The sequence below is a fragment of the Artemia franciscana genome, chromosome 7 (assembly GCF_032884065.1).
Source record: "Artemia franciscana chromosome 7, ASM3288406v1, whole genome shotgun sequence".
Lineage (NCBI taxonomy): Eukaryota > Metazoa > Arthropoda > Branchiopoda > Anostraca > Artemiidae > Artemia > Artemia franciscana.
The window spans coordinates 14,427,217-14,449,892 of record NC_088869.1 but is presented as its reverse complement, the minus strand read 5'-3'; the positions used below and the strand labels follow the sequence as shown (position 1 = coordinate 14,449,892).

The 22,676-nt window shown below is 32.6% G+C and overlaps 1 protein-coding gene and 1 long non-coding RNA gene across 6 annotated transcripts in view; one reads left to right on the top strand and one right to left on the bottom strand.

The window, feature by feature from the left end:
* Positions 1-22,676, top strand: part of LOC136028879 (nephrin-like) — a 252,420-nt gene that overhangs the window by 159,796 nt on the left and 69,948 nt on the right. For all 5 annotated transcript variants that reach the window (XM_065706832.1, XM_065706830.1, XM_065706833.1 and 2 more), the window contains exons 11-13: positions 1,509-1,799; positions 12,543-12,821; positions 19,315-19,736. In XM_065706832.1, the coding sequence (XP_065562904.1) occupies positions 1,509-1,799; positions 12,543-12,821; positions 19,315-19,736 (992 nt within the window). The remainder of the gene's footprint in view (positions 1-1,508; positions 1,800-12,542; positions 12,822-19,314; positions 19,737-22,676) is intronic.
* LOC136028880 (uncharacterized) lies at positions 21,315-22,296 on the bottom strand. The gene is made up of 2 exons (XR_010617899.1): positions 22,127-22,296; positions 21,315-21,649 (listed from the first exon to the last, which is right to left on the bottom strand). It is a non-coding gene; the product is annotated as an uncharacterized LOC136028880 (long non-coding RNA).

Genomic DNA, 22,676 nt, shown 5'->3' with positions numbered 1-22,676 from the left:
TTTGACCTATGCAGATTGTTTTTTTACACCTGAAAATGGTAGCTGGCGAATTTTCAGAAAAGCATTATAGTGAAGTTTTTGCAAAAAAATAATATATATATATATACATATATATATATATATATATATATATATATATATATATATATATATATATATATATATATATATATATATATATATATATATATATGTATATATATATATATATATATATATATATACTAGCTGTTGGTGTGGCGCTTCGCGCCACCCCAACACCTAGTTGGTGGGGCGCTTCGCGCCCCCCCAAGCCCCCCCGCGCGCGTAAGTCGTTACGTGCAATATTAGTTACGCGCCATTGTAGTTGTGTTCCTGTGTCCCACCTGTGAATAGAGATATATATATATATATATATATATATATATATATATATATATATATATATATATATATATATATATATATATATATATATATATATATATATATATATATATATATATGTTTTTAACTACGTAAAACATGCGAATATACAACATTCTTCGCTGTCCCATTGTCTGTGCATATAAATAGATTGTCAGGTTTACTGACTCTTGAACATGCAACATATAATTGTCCATGGGAAAAACAATCCGTATTCAGATCTATACCTCATTATTCTAATGATGTGTCCCTGTGTCCCGGTCATCATTTATATTCCCTGTGTCCTAGTCGTCATTTGTGTCCCGGTGTCCCAGTTAGTAATTTCTCTTTGAGTGTCTCGGTCGTCATTTATATTCCCTGTGTCCCGGTGTCCCGGTCGTTATTTGTGTCCCGGTGTCCCGGTCTGTAATTTCTATTCGAACAATCCCTGTGTCCCGGTCGTCATTTATATATCCCGCCTGTGCCCCTGGCGTCTCCGTTGTAGTTGTGTCCCTGTGTCCCGGTCGTCATTTATATTCCCTGTGTCCCGGTCGTGATTTGTGTCCGGGTGTCCCAGTCTGTAATTTCTCTTTGAGGTTCCCGGTTTTCATTTATATTCCCTGTGTCCCGGTTGTCATTTGTGTCCCGGTATCTAATTTCATTAGTTGACAAACATGACGTCAGTCGACAAACAACTTCATGACGCATGCAGCTCCATCCTTAAAATGACGTCAGTCGACAAAAATGACGTCAGTCGACACACAAACATGACGTCACTCGACAGACACACACACACACAGACAACTTATTTTTATATATATAGATATATGTAAATTTATATAATAAGATGTGCTTTAACCACGCACCTGACCAAGTAATTCCACTATACCCAAGTTTATGGGATTTCTTCGAATTTTAAAAGATTTTTTTTTTCAGAAGTTTTCTGAAAAATGATTTGATTAAATATAGGGAAGTTAAAGCAAGATAAAAATTTTTATTTTTTTATTTTTAATTATCATGGAAACTAAAATTTATAGCGCCGTTTTCAAGATAGAACTTGCAGATAAGTCTATAAATATTTGTATATACAATTACTTTTCGTTTAATAAGATCTTTTTTTTCAGATAAGCCGACTTACTACCCATCTACAGGAATTGTTATAGATGTGGTTGAAGGCGGAAATGCATCCAAGAAAATCGAATGTAAAGCCAATCCATCCAAAGTGACATACTCGTGGTCAAGAGACGGAATTTCTTTACGAACTTTGGAAAATAAGAAGGAGAAAGATACTGTTGTATTTCGCGAGAATGAATTATTTATTTTTGATGCTACACGAGATGACGATGGGGTCTATAAACTGGAGGGAACTAATGCAGAGGGAACCCACTCGGTTGATGTCAGAGTCAATGTTCAATGTAAGTATTGTCTGCTGTCTATTCCTGCTTTTATTGCTAGGCAGTGCTGACAATTCGCAAAAATTTAAAGGAGGGAAAGTGTTTTCTCTTTGGATGGATACACAAAAAAGGAATTTCTAAAAATATAGGGATAGGTATTTTTTTTTCTATTTATTCTAAAACAGTACCAAAATTGGTATTTTTCAAAATATAGGTGTATATTGCCCCTCTCTCCCCAATTAGAACCCCTGGTGCTAGGAAAAAAATGTTCTTTTCACTCGCAATCTCTTGTATATTTTAAAGATAGTGGTTGAGCTAGGTCAGTTAAACTTTCAGGAAAATCATTGTCAGTTTGAAGTTGTGAAGTATCAGTTGAAGACCAGGTGTGAAGTATTATCGAAAGATTCATTTACGTAATTTAAATATTGAAGAAAATCCTGTCCAAAAGACGATGTTTATCCTATATTTTCAGAAGCGTAGCAGCATTGAGAAATGAGGGATTGGGCTTGAAACGCACTTTTTTTTTGCAAAATGAGATCCCCATGGAAAATTTCATACCTCCCTCCTCCAAGGGTTTAAGCTGTATTTAACGTAATTATTAGCTTTTGAATACCGATATTTTGTTTATGTGTAAAAACAATCAATAAAAATAAAATATTAATATGTAATAATAACATTTAAACATCGGGTAGAAAGACATTTAAAAGATTTGATACAATTTTGAATTCGTGGGCATAGTCATTACACAGGCTATGATTCTCGCTATATATATTGGAGCAAACGTGATCTATATCGTTTTCCTGATCTCTCTCTCTCTCTCTCTCTCTCTCTCTCTCTCTCTCTCTCTCTCTCTCTCTCTCTCTCTCTCTCTCTCTCTCTCTCTCTCTCTCTATATATATATATATATATATATATATATATATATATATATATATATATATATATATATATATACATATATATATATATATATATATATATATATATATTTGCATCAAAAGAATATGCTAAAATCTGAAAAACCCAGACTTACTGCCCAAAAAAACCGTTATTTTTTGTTAAGTACGAGTCACACTGGAAAAAGCCATAAAATCCATAAGAAAAAGGTGAAGAATTTATAATGTGGAAAGCAAACGTTTTTTAGACAACACTGGCTAAGCATGAAAAAAACAAGAAAATGAAAGGATAATGAAGGAAAACGAGATAATTCACACCCAGTGGAAAAGAAGATAAATACAAACATTACGGCCGAAACATCCGCTCAGCCGGCCTCAGTGAAAATAGAAGGGATGTCAAGTCTCGGAAATGCAGGGGGATAGGGACACTGAGTATTTTCGATTTTTTATGAAGATACAAAAAGGTTTTTTTTTCTTTCAAAATGTATGGATGCTCTTTTTTTAATGAACATACCCAAAAGGTATTTTTTAAAATACTGGAGGATATAAAAAGAATATAAATAGACGTAACAGTTAGCACATATGACAAAATGACGTAAAGAGATGAAACGCTATTCAATTTAAAGGGGAAAAGAAAAAAAAAACAATAGGAAAAGCTTCTTTCATTTTTTTTCCTTCATCTTTATTCACTTCCTTATATTTTATATTTACGGAATATTTCCTTATTCCATTGATAAATACTTCCGAAAAGGAAGCCGAAATATTCGGGCTTTTGTTAGTATATACATTTTTCAGTGTTTTTTATGCTCAACTAAAAAATTTGTCCATTATTATATATTTTTATTTCATTTTAATTGTAAATGGAAAAGTGTAGTAAAAAAAAAAATTTGTTAGTATTCTGTATTTCCAGTGGAGTAATTTCGTCAAAATCCTTGGAGGGGGGGGATTGGAGCCAGTTTTCCCTAATCAAGTGTAAATGGTGGTTAAAACCGAAAAATGAGCCATGTATAGCCATAAAGGTAAAAATATACTAAAGAAAACTGACCCGTTTCTGTGGATGCTTGAATTATTCAGGCTTATCTTAGTTTGACAGATTTTTGAAGAAACTAAATTTCAGCTAGGGGGCAAACTGGGGTCTTGGGGGGGGACAAACTGGGGTCTTGGGGGGGGGAGGGAAAACTGTGGTTGGGGGAGGGGCAAATCTAGGTCTGAAAAGGACAGTTCCCTTCCCCCCTTCTGTACCACATCAAATTAAGTCCCTGTTTATTTAATCAAGAAATGACATATTTTCGAATGCACGTTTAAGAAAAAAGAAAGGCCCAAATTACCCGGGGCTTTCATAAGATTGCTGCATAAGGTTTATAAAATTAGGCTATCTTGCACCTCGGAGCACATAACACCCATATGTCACTCCCTTTATTTCCCATGATGGAAATGTCATCTTAGGCAAATTCAAGGAAATGTCATTTTTATCAATTGCACCATTTGAGCCAAAGTTAATCGAAGTAATGCCCATGGAGAAACTAGTCCCCTAAACCTTATTGAACCTCGCTAGAGACAATTTTCCCCTTCAATCTTATCTTATATTTGCAAAAGCTATGAGGCGGGTCATCCGGGGGAAAATGATCCCTCGTTGCGACTTTTTTATGTCGCAGAATATCGCCTTTTTGAACTGTTTGTTTATGAGGATGGCTCCAAGAATGATATGAGAATAAATAAAATAAGACAGGATGAAATGAAAAATTTTGATATTTAGGAGAAAAACAATTTTGGTCCTCTAAAAAGGGCTTACCTCAACTGTAAATAAAAGAAAAATGAAACTGAAGCGTTTTATCTGTAATAAATTAACACGCCTTGAAAACATGGGAATACTCGCGATTTTTGTTTCTGCTCGATAAAAATTGAAATGATTCTAAACTGATCCTTGGGTTGTAAAACAAGAAAACGTAGGAGAACAAAAAAATAAAATAAAATAAATAATAAAAAATATAAAAAAACGAGAAATAAAGTAAATCAAAGTCAGTGCTAAAAAAAAAACTTGTTAGCACCTCTACTAGCAATAAATAAAAAAACTAGTTTTTTATGCTACTCCTTACTTTCAGTTGAAAAAACTTTTTCATGTTTATTTTTTCATTTTTTTTTTTGTAGTTTTAGAAAATCCTGCACCCTTTTCATTTAATGTCTCTTCCCCCATGACATATTTCTCCAAGAAAAGATCCTCCCACATAGCAAACTCCCCTCAGCCCTACCCCCAAAACCAAAAAAAATCCCCCTGAAAACGTCTGTACACTTCCCAATAACCATTATTATATGTAAACACTGGTCAAAGTTTGTATCTTGCAGCCCCTCCCCCAGGGACTTTGGGAGAGTAAGTCATTCCCAAAGACATAGTTATTATGGTTTTTGATCTTTCAGGACAGAATGGCTATCTCAAAATTTTGATCCGTTGACTTTGGAGAAAAATGAGAGTGGGAGGGGGCCTAGGTGCCTCCAATTTTTTTGATCACTTAAAAAGGGCACTAGAACTTTTCATTTCCGTTAGAATGAGCCCTCTTGCAACATTCTAGGACCACTTGGTTGATACGATGACCCCTGGGAAAAAAACAACAAAAAAAAAAAAAAAAAAAAAAAAAAACAAATAAACAGGCACCCCGTGATTCGTCTTCTGGCAAAAAATACGAAATTCAACAGTTTTGTATGTAGGAGCTTGAAATTTTTGCTATAGGGTTCTCTGATACGCAGAATGCGATGGTGTGATTTTCGTTAAGATTCTATGACTTTTACGGGGTGTTTCCCCCTATTTTCCAAAATAAGGAAAATTTTCTCAGGCTCGTAACTTTTGATGACAAAGACTAAATTTGATGAAACTTATATATTTAAAATCAGCATGAAAATCCAATTCTTTTTATGTACATCAAAATTCCATTTTTTTAGAGTTTCGTTTACTATTGAGCCGGGGCGCTCCTTACCGTTATTACCGTTATTACCGTTCGTTACCACGAACTGTTTGAAAACTGATCCCTGGGTTGCACCTGAAAGCACTGTTATGTGTTTTTAAGCTTCAGGTCAATTTTTTTCGGGGAGGTGGTAATTATACTCTCCATTATTTTTAAAAATACTTTCTTGGTATTTTCATTAAAAAAAAGAGCCTTCCTACGTTTGTATCTTCATAAAAAATCGAAAATACTAAGTGTCCTCTTCCCCCCTCCATTTCCGCGAATTGATCCCCCTTTTCTTTTTCATTGAGCGGATGTTCCGGCCGAAATATTTGTACTTTTCTTCTTTTCCACTGGGTGTGAATTATCTTGTTTTCCTTCATTATCCCTTCAGTTTCTTGTTTTTTCATGCTTAGCTAGTGTTGTCTCAGAAATCGTTTGCTTTCTACATTATACATTTTTCGCCTTTTTCTTATGTATTTTATGGCTTTTTCGAAATCGACTCGCACTTAACGAAAAATTAAAATTTTTTTGGACATTAAGTCTCGATTTTTCAGATTTTAGCATATTCTTTTGCAAAACCTTCTGGTCTTAATGGAAATTAGTGTGAAAACAATCCCCTATTTCCTCCTGTGTGCAGATATAATCTACTACTAACTAAGGGAATTAATGCTCTTAATAACGTCTTAAAGTACCTGTTACTGCTTCTTATCATGTATAGTGTCAAAAAATTTAAATTTTTTAAAAGTTCAAAAAAGGCAAGGTTGTGCCTTTTTTTTATGGACTTAATAGCTTTTTCCCGAAAAATTTAAATTTCGGAAAAAAATTTCCGAAACAACTCCATATGTCCTGTTGTGTGCAGATATAATCTAATACTAACTACGGAAATTAATGCTCTTAATAACGTTTTAAAGTCCTTGTTACTGCTTCTCATCATGTGTAGGGTCAAAAAAGGTAAATTTTTTCAAAAGGCCAAAAAAGGCGAATTTTTGCCTTTTTTATGGACTTCATGGCTTTTTCCCGAAAAATATTTTTTTTTTGGACAGTAAGTCTAGATTTTTCACATTCTAATACGCTTTTTTTTCTTTTTTTTCTGGTCTTTAATGAAAATTAGGGTGGAAACAACCCCCTATTTCCTCCTGTGTACAGATATAATCTACTACTAACTACGGGAATTAATACTCTTAATAACGTCTTAAAGTACCTGTTACTGCTTCTTATCATGTGTAGGCTCAAAAAATTAAAAATTTTTAAAAGTTCAAAAAAGGCAATTTTTTATGGACTTTATGGCTTTTTCCCGAAAAACAAAAATTTCGAGAAAAAATTTCCGAAACAACTTCCTATTTCCTGTTGTGTGCAGATATAATCTACTACTAACTACGGGAATGAATGCTCTTAATAAAGTTTCAAAGTCCTTGTTACTGCTTCTCATCATGTGTAGGGTCAAAAAAGGTAAATTTTTTCAAAAGGCCAAAAAAGGCAAATGTTTGCCTTTTTTATGGACTTCATGGCTTTTTCCCGAAAAATTATTTCTTTTTTGGACAGTAGCCTAAGTCTAGATTTTTCACATTCTAACACGCTTTTTTCTAATTTTTTTCTGGTCTTTAATGAAAATTAGGGTGGAAACAACCCCCTATTTCCTCCTGTGTGCAAATATAATCTACTACTAACTATGTGAATTAATGGTCTTAATAACGTTTTAAAGTACCTGCTATTGTTTCTTATCATGTCTAAGGGAGATTGCATTGCTACTCTTATTCATTCTTTCAATAGAAGAAGTTAAAAGGAAAGCCATAAAAAGTGAAAGTTTCGTGACTTTTCTGCTCATCAGATCATTTACACAACTTAATTTCAAGCTTTCGAGTCAGCACTTTCTTTTATTTACTTGAAAAACTCCCGTAGAAGTTGAAAATAAATTAAAGTCTCAAAGTTTTTAGAAATGCTGGAACTCATTACCTAACTTTTTGGCTCTTTTTAGAGACCTTATGCTTCAACTCGAGTGCATCCTAGCTTAATTTTCTTTGCATTTCGCTGTTCGTTTCTTCAACTTTTAAAGTACCAAAGGCATCAAAATAAAAACATTTTTTCCCCTAGACCTATCTTTGTTCTATTCATGTCAGAAAAACGTGATTCTCTAAAATTTATTCTGTTATTTCAAAATTATGAAGTTTTTAGGGCAATGTCTTGCTTTCGTCAGTGTTGTCACGTCGAACCGTGGAAATAAATAAGCACAGCTAATAAATTAGTTCTGACAATGCTTTTTGTCCATAAAAATTCAGAAAATAACGCTCTATTGATTCCCAAAGATAACTTCACCTTCAAAGCAAAACAAAACCTTCAAAGGATGCGCAGTCATATATATATATATATATATATATATATATATATATATATATATATATATATATATATATATATATATATATATATATATAGTCAAAATAGAAAGCTTTTTTGTAATGCTAAAGAAATTTTTTTTCATGTTTTTTATATTAGCATACCGTTGTTCTCAGAAAATCACTTAAACTATAACTTTTATAAGGTTTGCAGTTTTTGCAAGGGCTCGTCAACAAGCCAGTCAAAAATGTTTTTATATGTATTTATAAATTTGAATTATTTATACTTCTTAGAAACAGATTAAGAACAGGTATGTACCTGCTTTTAATGTGGGAGGGATGGTAATAATATTTTTTTATAATTAGAATTAAAATTCCTCTTAAGCTTGGGAAAATCTTGGGTCTTTTTGGGAGGGGGGTCCCGTGGCTTTTACCCCAGCGTACGTCCCTGATTAGGAGATACCGATTTGAAACGAACTCATGCCCAAAGTCCCAAGTGTAAAATGCTTGAGCAAAGTATGTACTCCTTTTACAGCTACCCTGAATAGTTATGGAGTTGTTCGTATGGAGAACTGGAGATATGGAGCCTAGAGATCATATTCTAGAGCTGGTAAAATCACCCAGTTTTGAGTTATTTGCCATTTACAAACCCACATTAAAGAGCTTTTATGGGCTTAAGCTCTAAGTACTCCAGATCTCGAGAATTGGTTTTTGTTCTTCTAAAAAAAAAAAAAAAGCTGTGAATTCCCTCTTTGTTTTCTGCCCACGATTCATTGGAAGTTTAAATTGTGTTTAAAAAAAAAGAAAACTGAGATGAAAAAAAAAAAAAAAAAAATCAAAATATAGGTGCTAATATATTAAGATCTAGGTATCAAGTTTTAGTTATTGGAGCCTGCCTTTTTGTTGAGCTTTCTAATATTAGTCTAATTTTCTGAATGACGGTATCTTCAACAAATTTTTTTTTTTTATTTCAATAAAATCTTTACCTAGCTACAAAAAGTCCCCTTTTTCTCTTTAATAAACTAGTACATTATTATCCCTGAAAATAGCCATTGAAGTAGATAGAGCGATAAAAATACCATAAATATTGTCTTTCATGGAAGAGCAATCGAAAAAGAAACCGTTTTACCTAATGACTACCTTTGCAGAAGTTAATGGCCAGTATTTTATTTCAAGTCTTTTGTTATATACTCCTTCTATTGGAATTGATCCAAAATAATGCGTTCCTTATTGTAAGTAAATATTACGCTCTGTCGGTTCACATTGAAAATTCCCCCTCTTTCCTCTACTGTAAGTATGAGAAAGACAATTAAAAAGTCTCGTGTAAAGGCTTATGTATTCCTTATCCGTGTTAATGAGTTTATTTGAGCGCTAACTTATTAGAACAAGTATCCTGGAAATATGATGACTATTCTTTTCTGGAGGTTATGTTCCTGTTGCACAGGCTGATTAACAGTCGCTTAGGAGAATAATTAATCAATTAATCCTTTCAATCAATCATTTTATTAATACTAAAACACTATTACAAACGTAGAAAAGTTATTCGACCCAAGAAGCTTTGCTTGTTATGGGCCATACAACACAATAATAGAGCACTAAAAGAACCCTAAGTCAAACAATACATATGAAATGAAGATGAGGAAGAATAAACACTAGAATACGGTAAATAAAACTGGTAGTAATTATAATGATAGGAATAAATAGAAACCAAGAAAGTAGAGAAACAGGAAAGACAAGGTTAACATTAGTACATCAGAAAAAACAAATCAGAAAGAAGCAAATTCTTGGTCACTTGGGTTTAAAGTACCAAGAACATCAAAATAAAGACATCTTTTGCTCCCAGGGCCTACCTTAGGTCTATTTATTTCCTGAACTTCACCATTTTCTAAGATTTGTCGTTTGGTATCACATTTTCGTCAGTGTTGCCACATTGAACTGTGAAAGTAAATGAGTAAAGATTGGTTTAATTTAGCAACATGTTTCGTCCCCAAAAATGCAAATATTAACAATCTGTGAAGTCTCCAGGAAAACTGCACCTTCAAAAAACAATATATTTTCTAGCTGTCTATTGCTGTATGTTTTTAGCCTTTTTTTTTTTTGGCGGCTGCTACTACCAAAAGCTGTACAACTGCATATTTTTTTTCATTAAACCTTGGTCAATGTCTTTTTCAAGATTAAATGGCAATAATAAATAAATAACATCATATAATGAATAAAATTAATAAATAAATAAACAAAAAAATAAATAAATAACACAATTAAATTTAATGAAAAAGACTTTTTAATTGAACATTGAATTCTGGATTTGTCCTTTTCTTTAATACATTATTAAATTAATTCATTTATTTATTATATGTTTTTAAGATATGATTATTTACGATATGATAAAATAAATCATACTGTTGCACTTAACCACTTCTTACAATCAGATTAGGTTTCACTCTCTTTGGTACTTTAATCTTTCACTTGTTCCTGTTTTCAACGTTCCGCATAATGAGAACTATAAGAAAAAGCTCTGCCATGCTAAATAGCTTAATGAGTTTTCCCCCAGTTATTGGTCATCTAACCTTTATAAATATCAAAGAAGAATGAAGACCAACGTCATGAATGCCAATCAGGTGCTTGGGGGGGGGATTCGTGTCCGTGTCCCACAAAACACTTGTAATTTTACGTCCTATAGTTTTATGTCTATAGTTTTATTTTTTATAGTTTTATGTCCTATAGTTTTTTTGGAGTTGTATTAACTTCACCTAAAATACCCCACAGAAAAGGGTTTAGGTGCCAGTCAATACATTTGAAAGTCTCCCTTCTAGTCTTAGTTAAAAAAATAAATTTATTTTATTAATTTTTTTTGGTCTAATTTTTTAAGTTACATTATGCTGGAATAATTAAAAAATTAAAAAGTTAAAAATCTTAATTAAAAAATTAAGACTCCCCCTAATTAAGACTCGGATTCAACTTCTTGAGAATAACACCTGTCCCTTTAGTTAAAATCTTAGTAACTAATTCCCAAATTGATCCGAAAATCTTTCCTACTCAAATTAAAAAGTGATTCCCAAATTAAAAAAGTCTATTTTCACCTCATAGAGATCTAATTTTCTTAACACCAGAAGGAATCTAGGAGTAAATATATAGAACTGATGGATCAAAATTGGAAGAAATTAAATCGTGGCAGGAAGGACTGATTAGTTGGGAGATTGCTTTTCCCAGCTTTCCCTAGATGAAATTATAAAAAAAATTATTTCTTAGGGATGATTAATGGTTTTATATCTCAATTAAAAATACAACTGCTGGAATCTTGGCTATATACCTGAAATTTAAGGTAGAACATCCGGGTAGCTTTTTCTAGATGAAAATACAGAAAAAAAAGTTTTATAACTAAATTTAAAATATGACTGTTGTTATTTAGATAAGGTAGAAATTTCGCTAAAAAAAGAAATAAAGATATTAAAAGAAGGAGAATCATAAGAGTGGACACGGTCAGAAATATCAAATGGGGGTGAGGGAGGAGTAACTCCTGCTTTATCAAACTTATTTTAGCAACAAAAATAAGCGAAAACAGATCAATAGAAAGCTAAACTTATTTTTTTTTTTTTAAATAGCAATGTACTCTTATTCTTTATCTGCCTTACCAGCAGATCTATCGAACGTCTCGTGTCCCATTGCTGTCAAAAGTTACATTTTAGCCAATGTATCTGATTTCGATTTAACTATTTCATTTATTTTAGAACGCGGTACAAGTGACGTTTTTTTTATAAGCTTCCTATTTTTTAATTATAACCTGGTTCGTGACCCAAACCCATGGTTTTGGGCATAATTCCTGATAGGGCCACAAATAGAAAATTCAGAAAAAGTTACAATATTTCAGGGGGTTGGTGTGTGAATCCAATTTTTTCCGTTTCTTGTATGCTTGCCTAATTGTTGGTCATTTAAAGATGAAGTTGGTTTGACTTTAATGTCCAACTATTGGGCAACATAATTTAACATTTTTGGTGCTTGATTATTGAGTTTCAACACGTAGAATCACAGAGTACCAGATAAATTATAACAAGAATATATTACAAAATAAGAATATATTAAAAAGAACCAATAAATTAAATAAAATTATGTATATTTTACTTATTGTCTATTTAATTCTTATGTGTAGTGGAACAAAAAAAGACGCTTTTTATTCCATTTTTAGATAAGCGGTTCTTATAGTCTGTTTAATAGTTGTGCTATGTACTTTATTATTAGTTTTCTTTAGGCCAGTGGCCTAACCTTCCATTTGAAAGCATATTTTGTTCCTGTAGTAGCAGAGATAAATTCACATTATCAGAGGAACATATCCAGAGGAAAGGACCTAAGTTGTCGCCTTTTTGGATCCTTCTCATCTTTTCCCATCATTTTATATAGCATCGCCGGTGTTGTTTGTCGAAATAAAATTTTTGAAGTTTTAATTACTGGCTTGTCATTTGAAATTTTCTTGCTGAAATAATACTGCTGTTTTTCTTTTTTGTATCTTTGATTTCTTGTATTTTGATGGTAACAGAACTGGACTTTATCCATTTTTGCCCTTAAATGCCAGATTTTTTATTCAATATTTTAATTCCACAGATGCACCGTTTATATCTTCAATACAGCCGGTTGTAACAGTGGGAGAGGGAAGGGACGCGTTTTTGGAGTGTCAAGCCACTGGCAACCCTCTTTCTTCGTCAACCGTCGCCTGGAGGAGAGAAGGTTTTGACATGACGCGAGTTGACATTGCAGCAGATGCAGGACGAGCTTATATGACCATTAAAAATGCGAAACGTGAGGATATTGGTGCCTTTGAATGTGTTGCTAATAATGGCATTGGCGGGGAAGTTGTGGCTTTGTCAAATCTTGTCGTTAAGTGTAAGTTCATTTATTTATCCTATGAATCTTCACACAGTTTTGCTTTTAATTTAATTTTTCTCTAAGATATAACAGAATATGGTAATTTTGCCAATGGAAAACGTTCAAGCGATGTCACTAAGCGAATTTTGGCCACCATGCCTCATTGAATACGAAATTATCCCTAGGAAACGATAAGTCTCCCTAGAAAACTTATGTCTGAATAAAAAATGCAAAACTTCTTTATCATGAATGAAATGCTACTACTACTACTATGACCAACTTGCTGTAGCATTAACAGAGTGACGCACGCTCCTCCGTCCAAATCTATTCAAAGTCTCCCTCTTTATACCCTCCCAAGAAGTTCCTATTTCCTTTAAATCTTTCCCCATGACATCCTCCCATCCCATACGAAGACGATCTGCTTTTCCTTTGGCCCTAAGAGGGTTAGCTGACAAGGACTATCTATGACAGTCTGTCATCTTTCATCCGCAGAACGTGTCCTTTCTCTCCTTATAACTCCAGAAAGGGGGACTGAACCACATTTTTCGCACAGCTTACTGCTTGAGATACGGTCAGTCAGGTAACCAAAACAATCCCAAGTCTGGCAACCAATCAAAGGCAAATTCTCTGAAAAACATCTAGCAAATCCTCCTCCATCTTTTGGAGCGCCAACGCTTCAGACCCATACTTGACCACTGTCATCACTGTAGCTCCCTATAGCTCCATTGCATGTAAAGTAAGTTTCTATTTTCATGCTAAACATAATGTATCCGGCCGAAGAAAAGAATATTTAAATCCTGACCTGAAACAAAAGTGTACCAAATATTTGGTCGCGCGAAAGCATTGTATCATCTGACGGTATGAAATTTTCATGTCATGGTTCCTCTTCTTTACATTCTCGTTCCCTAATTATTCTTCTTGCTTTGCTCCCTTTTTTATGAATTCAATAAATTATTTCTGCTGCCTATTATTATCAGAAAGATTTCGATCTGAAACTATAAAAAAAAATGAAAAAAGGAAGCTACATCCTTTTTTTTTATTAGCTAAAAGGCTGATACTGGATTTTGATTTTAAGAAGTGTCTAGAAAATGCTGCTTGAATTATGAAAATTGAAAAGAGAACTGTCAATCCCTCAGCATAACTTTATTCCGTTTGAAACAGTCCTTAGGAACTTACCATTTGCAGGGCAAAATTCTAGAAGCAAGTGAATTAGACTGAATTTTCGTCTTTTCCATTAATTTTAAGGAACTGAACGGAAATAAAGTTCTTTGATACTTGAATTTTCCCTTTTTCCCCCTGAAAAGTCACCAGGGATTTAAACAATTGTCACCTAAAATGTGGCCTTGATTGCCTTTGGAATGCGGAGAAAATTTCACCATAAAGTATGCCATAATTTTCTTTAGATGAGAATGGAGGAGATCGTAATCTTGAGACGAATTCCTCTTAAATCAGATATACTTCAAATTTTTTTCCTTGCACTTTTTTTTACTTTTCCAGTTGAAAGAGCGCATTAGCCTAAAATAAAATGTCGTATTTTACTATGTAAATGGAAAGTTTCGTGGTGCAAGGGATGTCAAATTCTAGTCTTAGATAATTCTAGTCTTATTATTATTTAGATTATTCTACTCTTACAATTCTAGTCTTATAATTCTAGTCTTATAATTCTATTCTTATAATTCTAGTCTTAGTCTAGTCGAGGGTTAGGTTGATCGACTCAATTTTCTCTAGGATTGTTTTTTTAATTTATTCCATGTCAGATAATCGTGGTTCGAATCTTGAATTGTAGTCGGGTTTTGTAGTTTAAATAAAAGTGAATCTTGATGTTTTTAGGTTGTAACTTTGACTATGAATCATTCATTTATTTTCCTTCACTATTTTGAATACTTTTTATTGATTTATTTAAAACTTATTTAGAAAAAAAAGATTAACTTAGTTTCGTCTTCATTTATTGTTATTTATTTGTTATTTTTCTTAAATCTCTGGAGACGTTTAGGACGTAAATTCTGTTACCAACCCTTTGATTTTTATTTTTTGTTTATATTTTATGACTTAAACCCATACATCTTTCCTGAAATTTCCTTGCGCGGAGCCGATTTCTTCTTTTTCCTCCAGTACAGCAAGAGCAGTGTTGCAATATATTAGTATAAAGCGCGGTGTTTTACTTGGCATGCAAACCGAGGATTTTAAATTTATTGATTGATACATAAGTATTTGAATCCTTGAAAATGAGGTTCAGCTCGATTTGTTATAAGCATGTTGTTTGAAGTCGTCAGGTTTCAAAACCCACTTTTAATACTTATTGTTATAATATAGACAATAAAATGAAAAAATACTTTGCAAAGAAGAAGAAAAGGATAATTCCAGCCAAAAAACGAAGAACAGTATGAAAAGAAGATAAAAGGATAAAGAATGCAGACATTTCTGTCAACATCTCACAGGAAATTCTTAGACGTGTTCTTAGACGTTTTCTTCAAAAATATCTTGCTGATTTTCGTTCCTTTTGTTCCCGTAGAAATTATATAGTTGCCGTTTAGTTAGTTTCTGTGTAGTTGTCCGTTTTTTTTTGTTTGCTACCTCATTTTATTATTTTTGGACATGATTCATGTCTTATTCAAAAAAAAAAAAATTCTCGTCTCTTCCCATTAAAAATAGCACATTCGCCGAAAGTAAAGTGTTATGTTTTTTACTTATAAAATTCATTGCCTTTAATGCAATGTAAAAAGAGAAAATAATATAATAGAAAACAATATAAAAGAAGCTATAATAAAAAAGAGGATGTAATATAAAAGAGAATCAAATATTAGATACAAAATAAGATAGTTCTTTAATTGAAAATAATGAGATAATAATGACTCACAAGCTACAATGAGAGGAATTTACTTGTCAAATAAAAAAGGCAACAGCAAAAACTTACAAATGAAAAAAAACAAGGACGAAAGGATATAGGCAAATCACAAGAGAAAAGAAAGAACCAAAATGAGAGAAAAACCTATCAACGGTTAAAGGAAGAGACTTGGTGAGAAGGGAAAAAATTCACAGTATTCACTAAGCCCATGAATTGTTGACTAATGGAGAATAAGTAAACTTGGAACAAATATTGACGCTGCTAGAAATAAATTCCCTTTTTAATCTGCGGTTTCTGAATTATTTATTTTTATCCTTGAATTTAATTTTTCTTTTATTACAAACTTTTCCCTTTGGCTTCTTTTCTTACTTTAGATTCCACCCCATTAAAAGTTTTGGTAAACTGAATTCTAATTCAGAAGCCCAACTGAAGCTGACAGGTAATTTGAACTAAAGCTACATATTTTAGTTCTTGACTAGCATCATAAGTTTCCTCCCTTGGGGTCAAAGAGATATTGTGTTAAATGACTCAAGAGATTGAAAAATGGACCACGTCATAGCTGCCATCATGGTCATAAATATCGTTGGTCCTAGTCACTGACCTTTTCTAAACTGCATAAAATACACTGATCCTATGTGTACTCATAACAAGAAAGGAGTTTTTTCTACGATTTATGGCTAGCAATTTACGGCCCACGGCCACAATTTACTTACAATTTTACGGCCCACGGCCCACATTTTGTTAATACGGACCACTAAGCACGTTCCTAACGAGAATTCAATTTTGAGATATACGCACCATAAATGACTTTTTGGCTCCGTCATATCGATTGGTAACTTCTTTGAGATCTTGTGCTATATCCCTTTTTTGATTTGTCATTGTTCGAAAAAGAAACTGTCAGAATGTAATTTGCAATAAAGCTATAAGTCCGTTGCTACCATCATAAGTTTCTTCCCCTAGCGTCAAAGGGATCTTCTGTGAAATGACCTGAAAAATTAAAAATAGACCATTCCGAAGCTGATATCATGTGTATAAATATTTTTTATCCTGTCCGCTCAATGTTCCTAAATTACATAAAGGAGTATCGAAACTTTCTAATACGACCTTCCTAAATCAAAACTTGTTCTACGTGGCAATAAGAGAAAACGTATAATAACGAATAAAATGAGGAAAACTTACAGCCAGTGAAAACAAGTAAAAAAAGAAAACCAAAGTAAAAACTGAATCAATAGAAAAAAGAATGAAAAGTAAAAATGCGATTATGTCAGCCAAGAGCTCCGCCTAGTTGTCCTCAATACAAAAAAAAAAAAAAAAAAAAAAAAAAAAAAAAAAAAAAATTATCTTCACTGGCTGAGCTTTTTTTTGTCCTGCGTTTTCTCTTATTGTTATGCTGAGGCACAATAGCCTCAAAACCTATTTTGTCCTCTGTGAAGAATCGCTTTCGAGTTATATGCTCCGCATTAACATCCCAGCTTCGCTGTATCGATTGGTTGCTTCTTTGGATCCCATGATATATCCCTTGATATATCTTGATATGTCTTGATATATCCCTTTTGATTTATTTTTGTTCGAAAAACGTTTGCTGCTATCTTCAATTTTTAGCAGTTTTTACGTTCAGACAGCGAAAAGCTTTATTTTTAGTAAATATTTTGGACTTTCTTTTGCTGAATTTTCGTTTTGTTTATTTTGTAAGGAGATGATGAATTAGAATCAATAACCAGGAGAGTTGGTTCTTTTTTAAGAATCAGATTCGGAGTTGAGGAAATCTACCCGATTCATAAAATGGTCCTTCTATTTTATTCATTTCTTTTTTTTTTCAAGCTATGGTAGCACAGTGGTTGGTGCTCTTGCTAGCAATACGTTACCCTGGGATCGATCCCTGCTGCGGCAAGGCTGGGCGACACGGTTGCCACTTATCCCTGTAGAAAAGATCCAACAACTGAAATGTCGGTTCAACGCCCTATTCGCCAGCAACGGCTAAAGAGGATCTTTATTTACCTATTCAGAAATAAAATAAAAGCAATTTGGCTGTGATAATTAAAAGTGTGACACATGCCATTTTGGTTGCAAATGAGTATACATGTGTTATGAGTAAACTAAGCAAGAGGAATAGAATGGTGCACTCAGAATTATCTTATCTTGTAGCCGTTACGAAGCTAAAATGGCATAAGCCTCTAATTGACGTAGGTCTTCTTTTTTATCAGGTCTTTTGAATTCGCTCGGAATGCTTGAATTTAACTAATTACGATTGTTTTAAATAAGATTGTTTCTCCTAAAACAAAATCTAACAAATAATTTTATGTATCGTAAGTTGGTCTTAAAAATACTGGCTAGAACAACATTTAACGCTCCCAACCCCGAATGGTTTTCATCAAAAGCCATTTATTCCGTTTATATACAAAATTGTACAACTTTAGCCATATTATAATTTTTCTTTCGCTCGGACTTAGCTTCTTGATGACCTGAAATGGAAACTGACCTTGTTGAGGGATGTAAACTTAATGATCAGTGGGTGCCATAGTTAGTGCTTTAGATACAAGTTCAATTGATCATCCATAGTTGCACTTTTTAGCCCAAGGTCTGCTAAAAAATGACACGAAGGTACTAGAATTCATTTTATATTCGATTGCTCGAATTCTTAGAAAACTTTCGTTGAAAGAAGGCGGAGTTAGAAAGGTGTAATTGCATGTGGTGTTAATGCAGGGCCACGATTACTTGAATGATTCTTACAAAAATTAAAAAAACGCAGTGTTTTGTTTTGAAAAACGCAGCTTCAATTATCTTCTATCGCAAGGTTTTACTTCGATGTGGCTGACTTTCGACTTGCTTCATTAATTGGTCTTAAACCACCTAAAAAACCATGGAGAGAAAAAACGCTGATATAGCTACGAAGCGCATTTGAAGTTTTATTGTCATAGTTTTGTTTTTAAGTAGTTTAATCACGATCATATTCTTCTAATCTTCTTTGGCTGAAAAACCCTGTTATTTGAGAATCATTATTACCGTTATAACCGTTACCGTTATTATCGTTATATGTATTATTACCGTTATAAAAAAAAGTTAAGAACAAAAGTTCTTAACCCATTAAACCATCAGGATTAGCCCATTTATAGTCTAAATTACTCTTGCCTACTTTAACGTAACAATTAGGCCCAGGAAAGTAAGCTGGAATCGCTTTCAAGAAAGAGGGGGGCAACTTGAAACAACTACACAAGTAATGAAACAACTTGAGCAGCTACAAAAATTTAAGGGAGCTGTTTGGAAAATAGTAAAACAAATTTCGTGGGGTATTTGGATCAGAGGCTCTGTGCACGTACCCAAATGAAAAAATAGTTTACTCTCCTATAATTACCTGGTAAAAATTGTGCTTTGATTTCATTGGTTTATATCTGCGACGTATTGTTATACGAAAATTATATTATTCCTTAATTTTTTACGTAAATTAAAAAATTTCCTTGAGTGGGAACCTGATTGGTTCCCATGAAACCTGATTAGGTCCTGCAAGGAACTTCGAGCCAGTACATAGAAAAAAAAGGCAAATTCAATCTGATTGGTTATGCTGTGTGAAATTGTAAGCCAGTTGGATGGCAAACATTTTCGTCATAATTTTTCTTTTTACAAATAAACCGAATCTCTGTAATATCCCTGACGAGATCAATTTTTCAGATCGCCCTGTAATGAGTGATGATCCCCAACACCAAAAAGCAGCTGCAAATGAAGGTGAAACAGCCACTCTTACTTGCCGCGCTTATGGCGCCCCGAACGTCACTTTCACTTGGACTAGGGACGGAGCGACAATCACCTCCAACGACCGTATATCCATCGATGACACTCAAGTCGATTTGATCACCTGGGAAACTACACTCCAGATATCCGGAATTCGATCACGTGACCACGGGTCTTATGACTGTATCGCAAGAAATGAACTTGGATTTAATAGGACTGTGCTAGTTTTGAGTGGGACGAGCAGACCCGACCCTCCTGTTTCCCTGGTAGTGCTAAATACGACCCATGAATCGGTGGTGCTTACTTGGAAGCCTGGATTTGATGGAGGGTTGCAGCAATCTTATAGAATACGATATAGACAGGTAAGTTGTAGTGATGTAGTAGATTGAGACACGTTTCAGTGGAAACCTTGATTTTGAAACGATTCTTACTTTCCTAGAGTGTAGAATAATTGTAGTTAACACATTTTGACTGTGATTCCAGGATTATTTACCCCCTCCCCCCTACTAAATAGTCCCCACTTGGGAGCCTGTATTTGATGGAGGTTTGCAAAATTCTTACAGAATACAATACAGACGAATACATGTTCTATTTATCTGAAAAAAAGCTTTGTAAATACGGAAAATTAGACCAAAGCCAATTATATCACTAACATGCTAATAAACACTGTTGAGTTTCCTAATTAATTAAAATTAATTTAATTTTTTTTTAAATTAAAGAAAATCTGACAAATACGCGAAATCGAATTGGATTAACTAAAACAAATGACGTTATTTTTTTTCTAAGCAAATAAAAGCTTGAGGTAGACCTCCTCTCCTGCTTTAATAATATTTTAATAACATTTATAATATTTTAATTTATTTGTAGTATTTTTCTTTAATAAATGATATTTTTAATAGACAAAGCTGCCCCTAAAAACATAAATGAAAATCACTGGTTTAAGAAAAAAAAATATAGGGATATATATATATATATATATATATATATATATATATATACTAGCTGTTGGGGTGGCGCTTCGCGCCACCCCAACACCTAGTTGGTGGGGGCGCTTCGCGCCCCCCCAAGCCCCCCCGCGCGCGTAAGTCGTTACGCGCCATATTAGTTACGCGCCATTGTAGTTGTGTCCCTATGTCCCACCTGTGAATAGATATATATATATATATATATATATATATATATATATATATATATATATATATATATATATATATATATATATATATATGTTTTTAACTACGTAAAACTTGCGAATATACAACATTCTTTGCTGTCCCATTGTCTGTGCATATAAATAGATTGTCAGGTTTACCGACTCTTGAACATGCAACATATAATGGTCCATGGGAAAACAATCCGTATTCAGATCTATACCTCATGATTCTAATGATTGCCCTTGAGCTTTGTTGATGGTGATTGCTAATCGACCATTCCCTGAGTCGCCATCGTCATTTATATATCCCCCTGTGCACCCCGGCGTCCCCTTTGTAGTTATGTCCCTGTGTCCCGGTCGTCATTTATATTCCCTGTGTCCCGGTCGTCATTTGTGTCCCGGTGTTCCAGTCTGTGATTTCTCTTTGAGTGTCCCGGGCGTCATTTATATTCCTTGTGTCCCGGTGTCCCGGTCGTCATTTATATCCCCCTGTGCCCCCCGGCGTCCCCATTGTAGTTGTGTCTCTGTGTCCTGGTCGTCATTTATATTCCCTGTGTCCCGGTCGTCATTTGTATCCCGGTGTCCCGGTCTGTATATACATTCGTTTTTTAGTTTTGTTTTTCTCCTTTATTTTTTTCCTTTTTTCTTTTTTTTCTTTTTTAGTTTATTTAGATTTTTAGATTTTTTAGTTTTTTTATTAGTTTTTAGTTTTTTTGTAGTTTTTACCATTTTTTTAGTTTTTTTAGGTTTTTTTTTTACTTATGTCCTGGTCGTCATTTATACTCCCTGTGTCCCGGTCGTCATTTGTGTCTCGGTGCTTTGTTGATTGCTAATTTATATTATATTTATATTTATATTTTTTATATTTATTAATATTTTTTTAGTTTTCTTTTTCTCTTATTTTTCAGTTTTTTCCTTTTTTTTAGTTTTTTCTTTTTTAGTTTTTAGTTTTTTTTGTTTTTTACCTTTTTTTAGTTTTTTTTAGTTTTTTTAGTTTTTTAGCTTTTTTAGTTTTTTTATTAGTTTTTAGTTTTTTTTTAGTTTTTGCCTTTTTTTAGTTTTTTCAGTTTTTTTTAGTTTTTAGTTTTTTACCTTTTTTTAGTTTTTTTTTTAGTTTTTTAGCTTTTTTAGTTTTTTTTCTTTTTAGTTTTTTTTTGTAGTTTTTACCTTTTTTAGTTTTTTTTCTTCTTTTGTATTAGTGTGAAATAATTCAGACGTCATATGCGGACAAACACGACGTCACTCGACAGACAGACAGACAGACATAACCCACAAACAACTTATTTTTATATATATTTATTCATATTTTTTTAGTTTTCTTTTTCTCTTTTATTTTTCAGTTTTTTCCTTTTTTTTAGTTTTTTTCTTTTTTAGTTTTCAGTTTTTTTTAGTTTTTTACCTTTTTTTAGTTTTTTTTAGTTTTTTTAGTTTTTTAGCTTTTTTAGTTTTTTTATTAGTTTTTATTTTTTTTGTAGTTTTTGCCTTTTTTTATTTTTTTCAGTTTTTTTTTAGTTATTAGATTTTTACTTTTTTTTAGTTTTTTTAGTTTTTTAGCTTTTTTAGTTTTTTTTTCTTTTTAGTTTTTTTTGTAGTTTTTACCTTTTTTAGTTTTTTTTCTTTTTAGTTTTTTTTGTAGTTTTTACCTTTTTTAGTTTTTTTCTTCTTTTGTATTAGTGTGAAATAATTCAGACGTCATATGCGAACAAACATGACGTCACCTGATCCATCCACACATCCACAGACAGACAACTTATTTTTATATATATAGATATATATATATATGTATATATATATATATATATATATATATATATATATATATATATATATATATATATATATATATATATATATATATATATATATATATATATATATATATATATATATATATATATATATATATATATATATATATATATATATATATATACAATGTAAAATGTATAAAAATATAGTTTTCACTAAATTTGGGACACTATCAACAGAAGACGGTGATCTCTAGCAGTGCATTCGATTTGCTTCACGCTAAAGTTTCTTTTTTTACTTTTAAAAAACCTTATTAAACATCTGTTTTGTTTCAGGAGTCATTCTTAAATAATTGAAACAGAAGTCTAACCTTAGCATAAAAAGCGAGCTATTGAGGAGG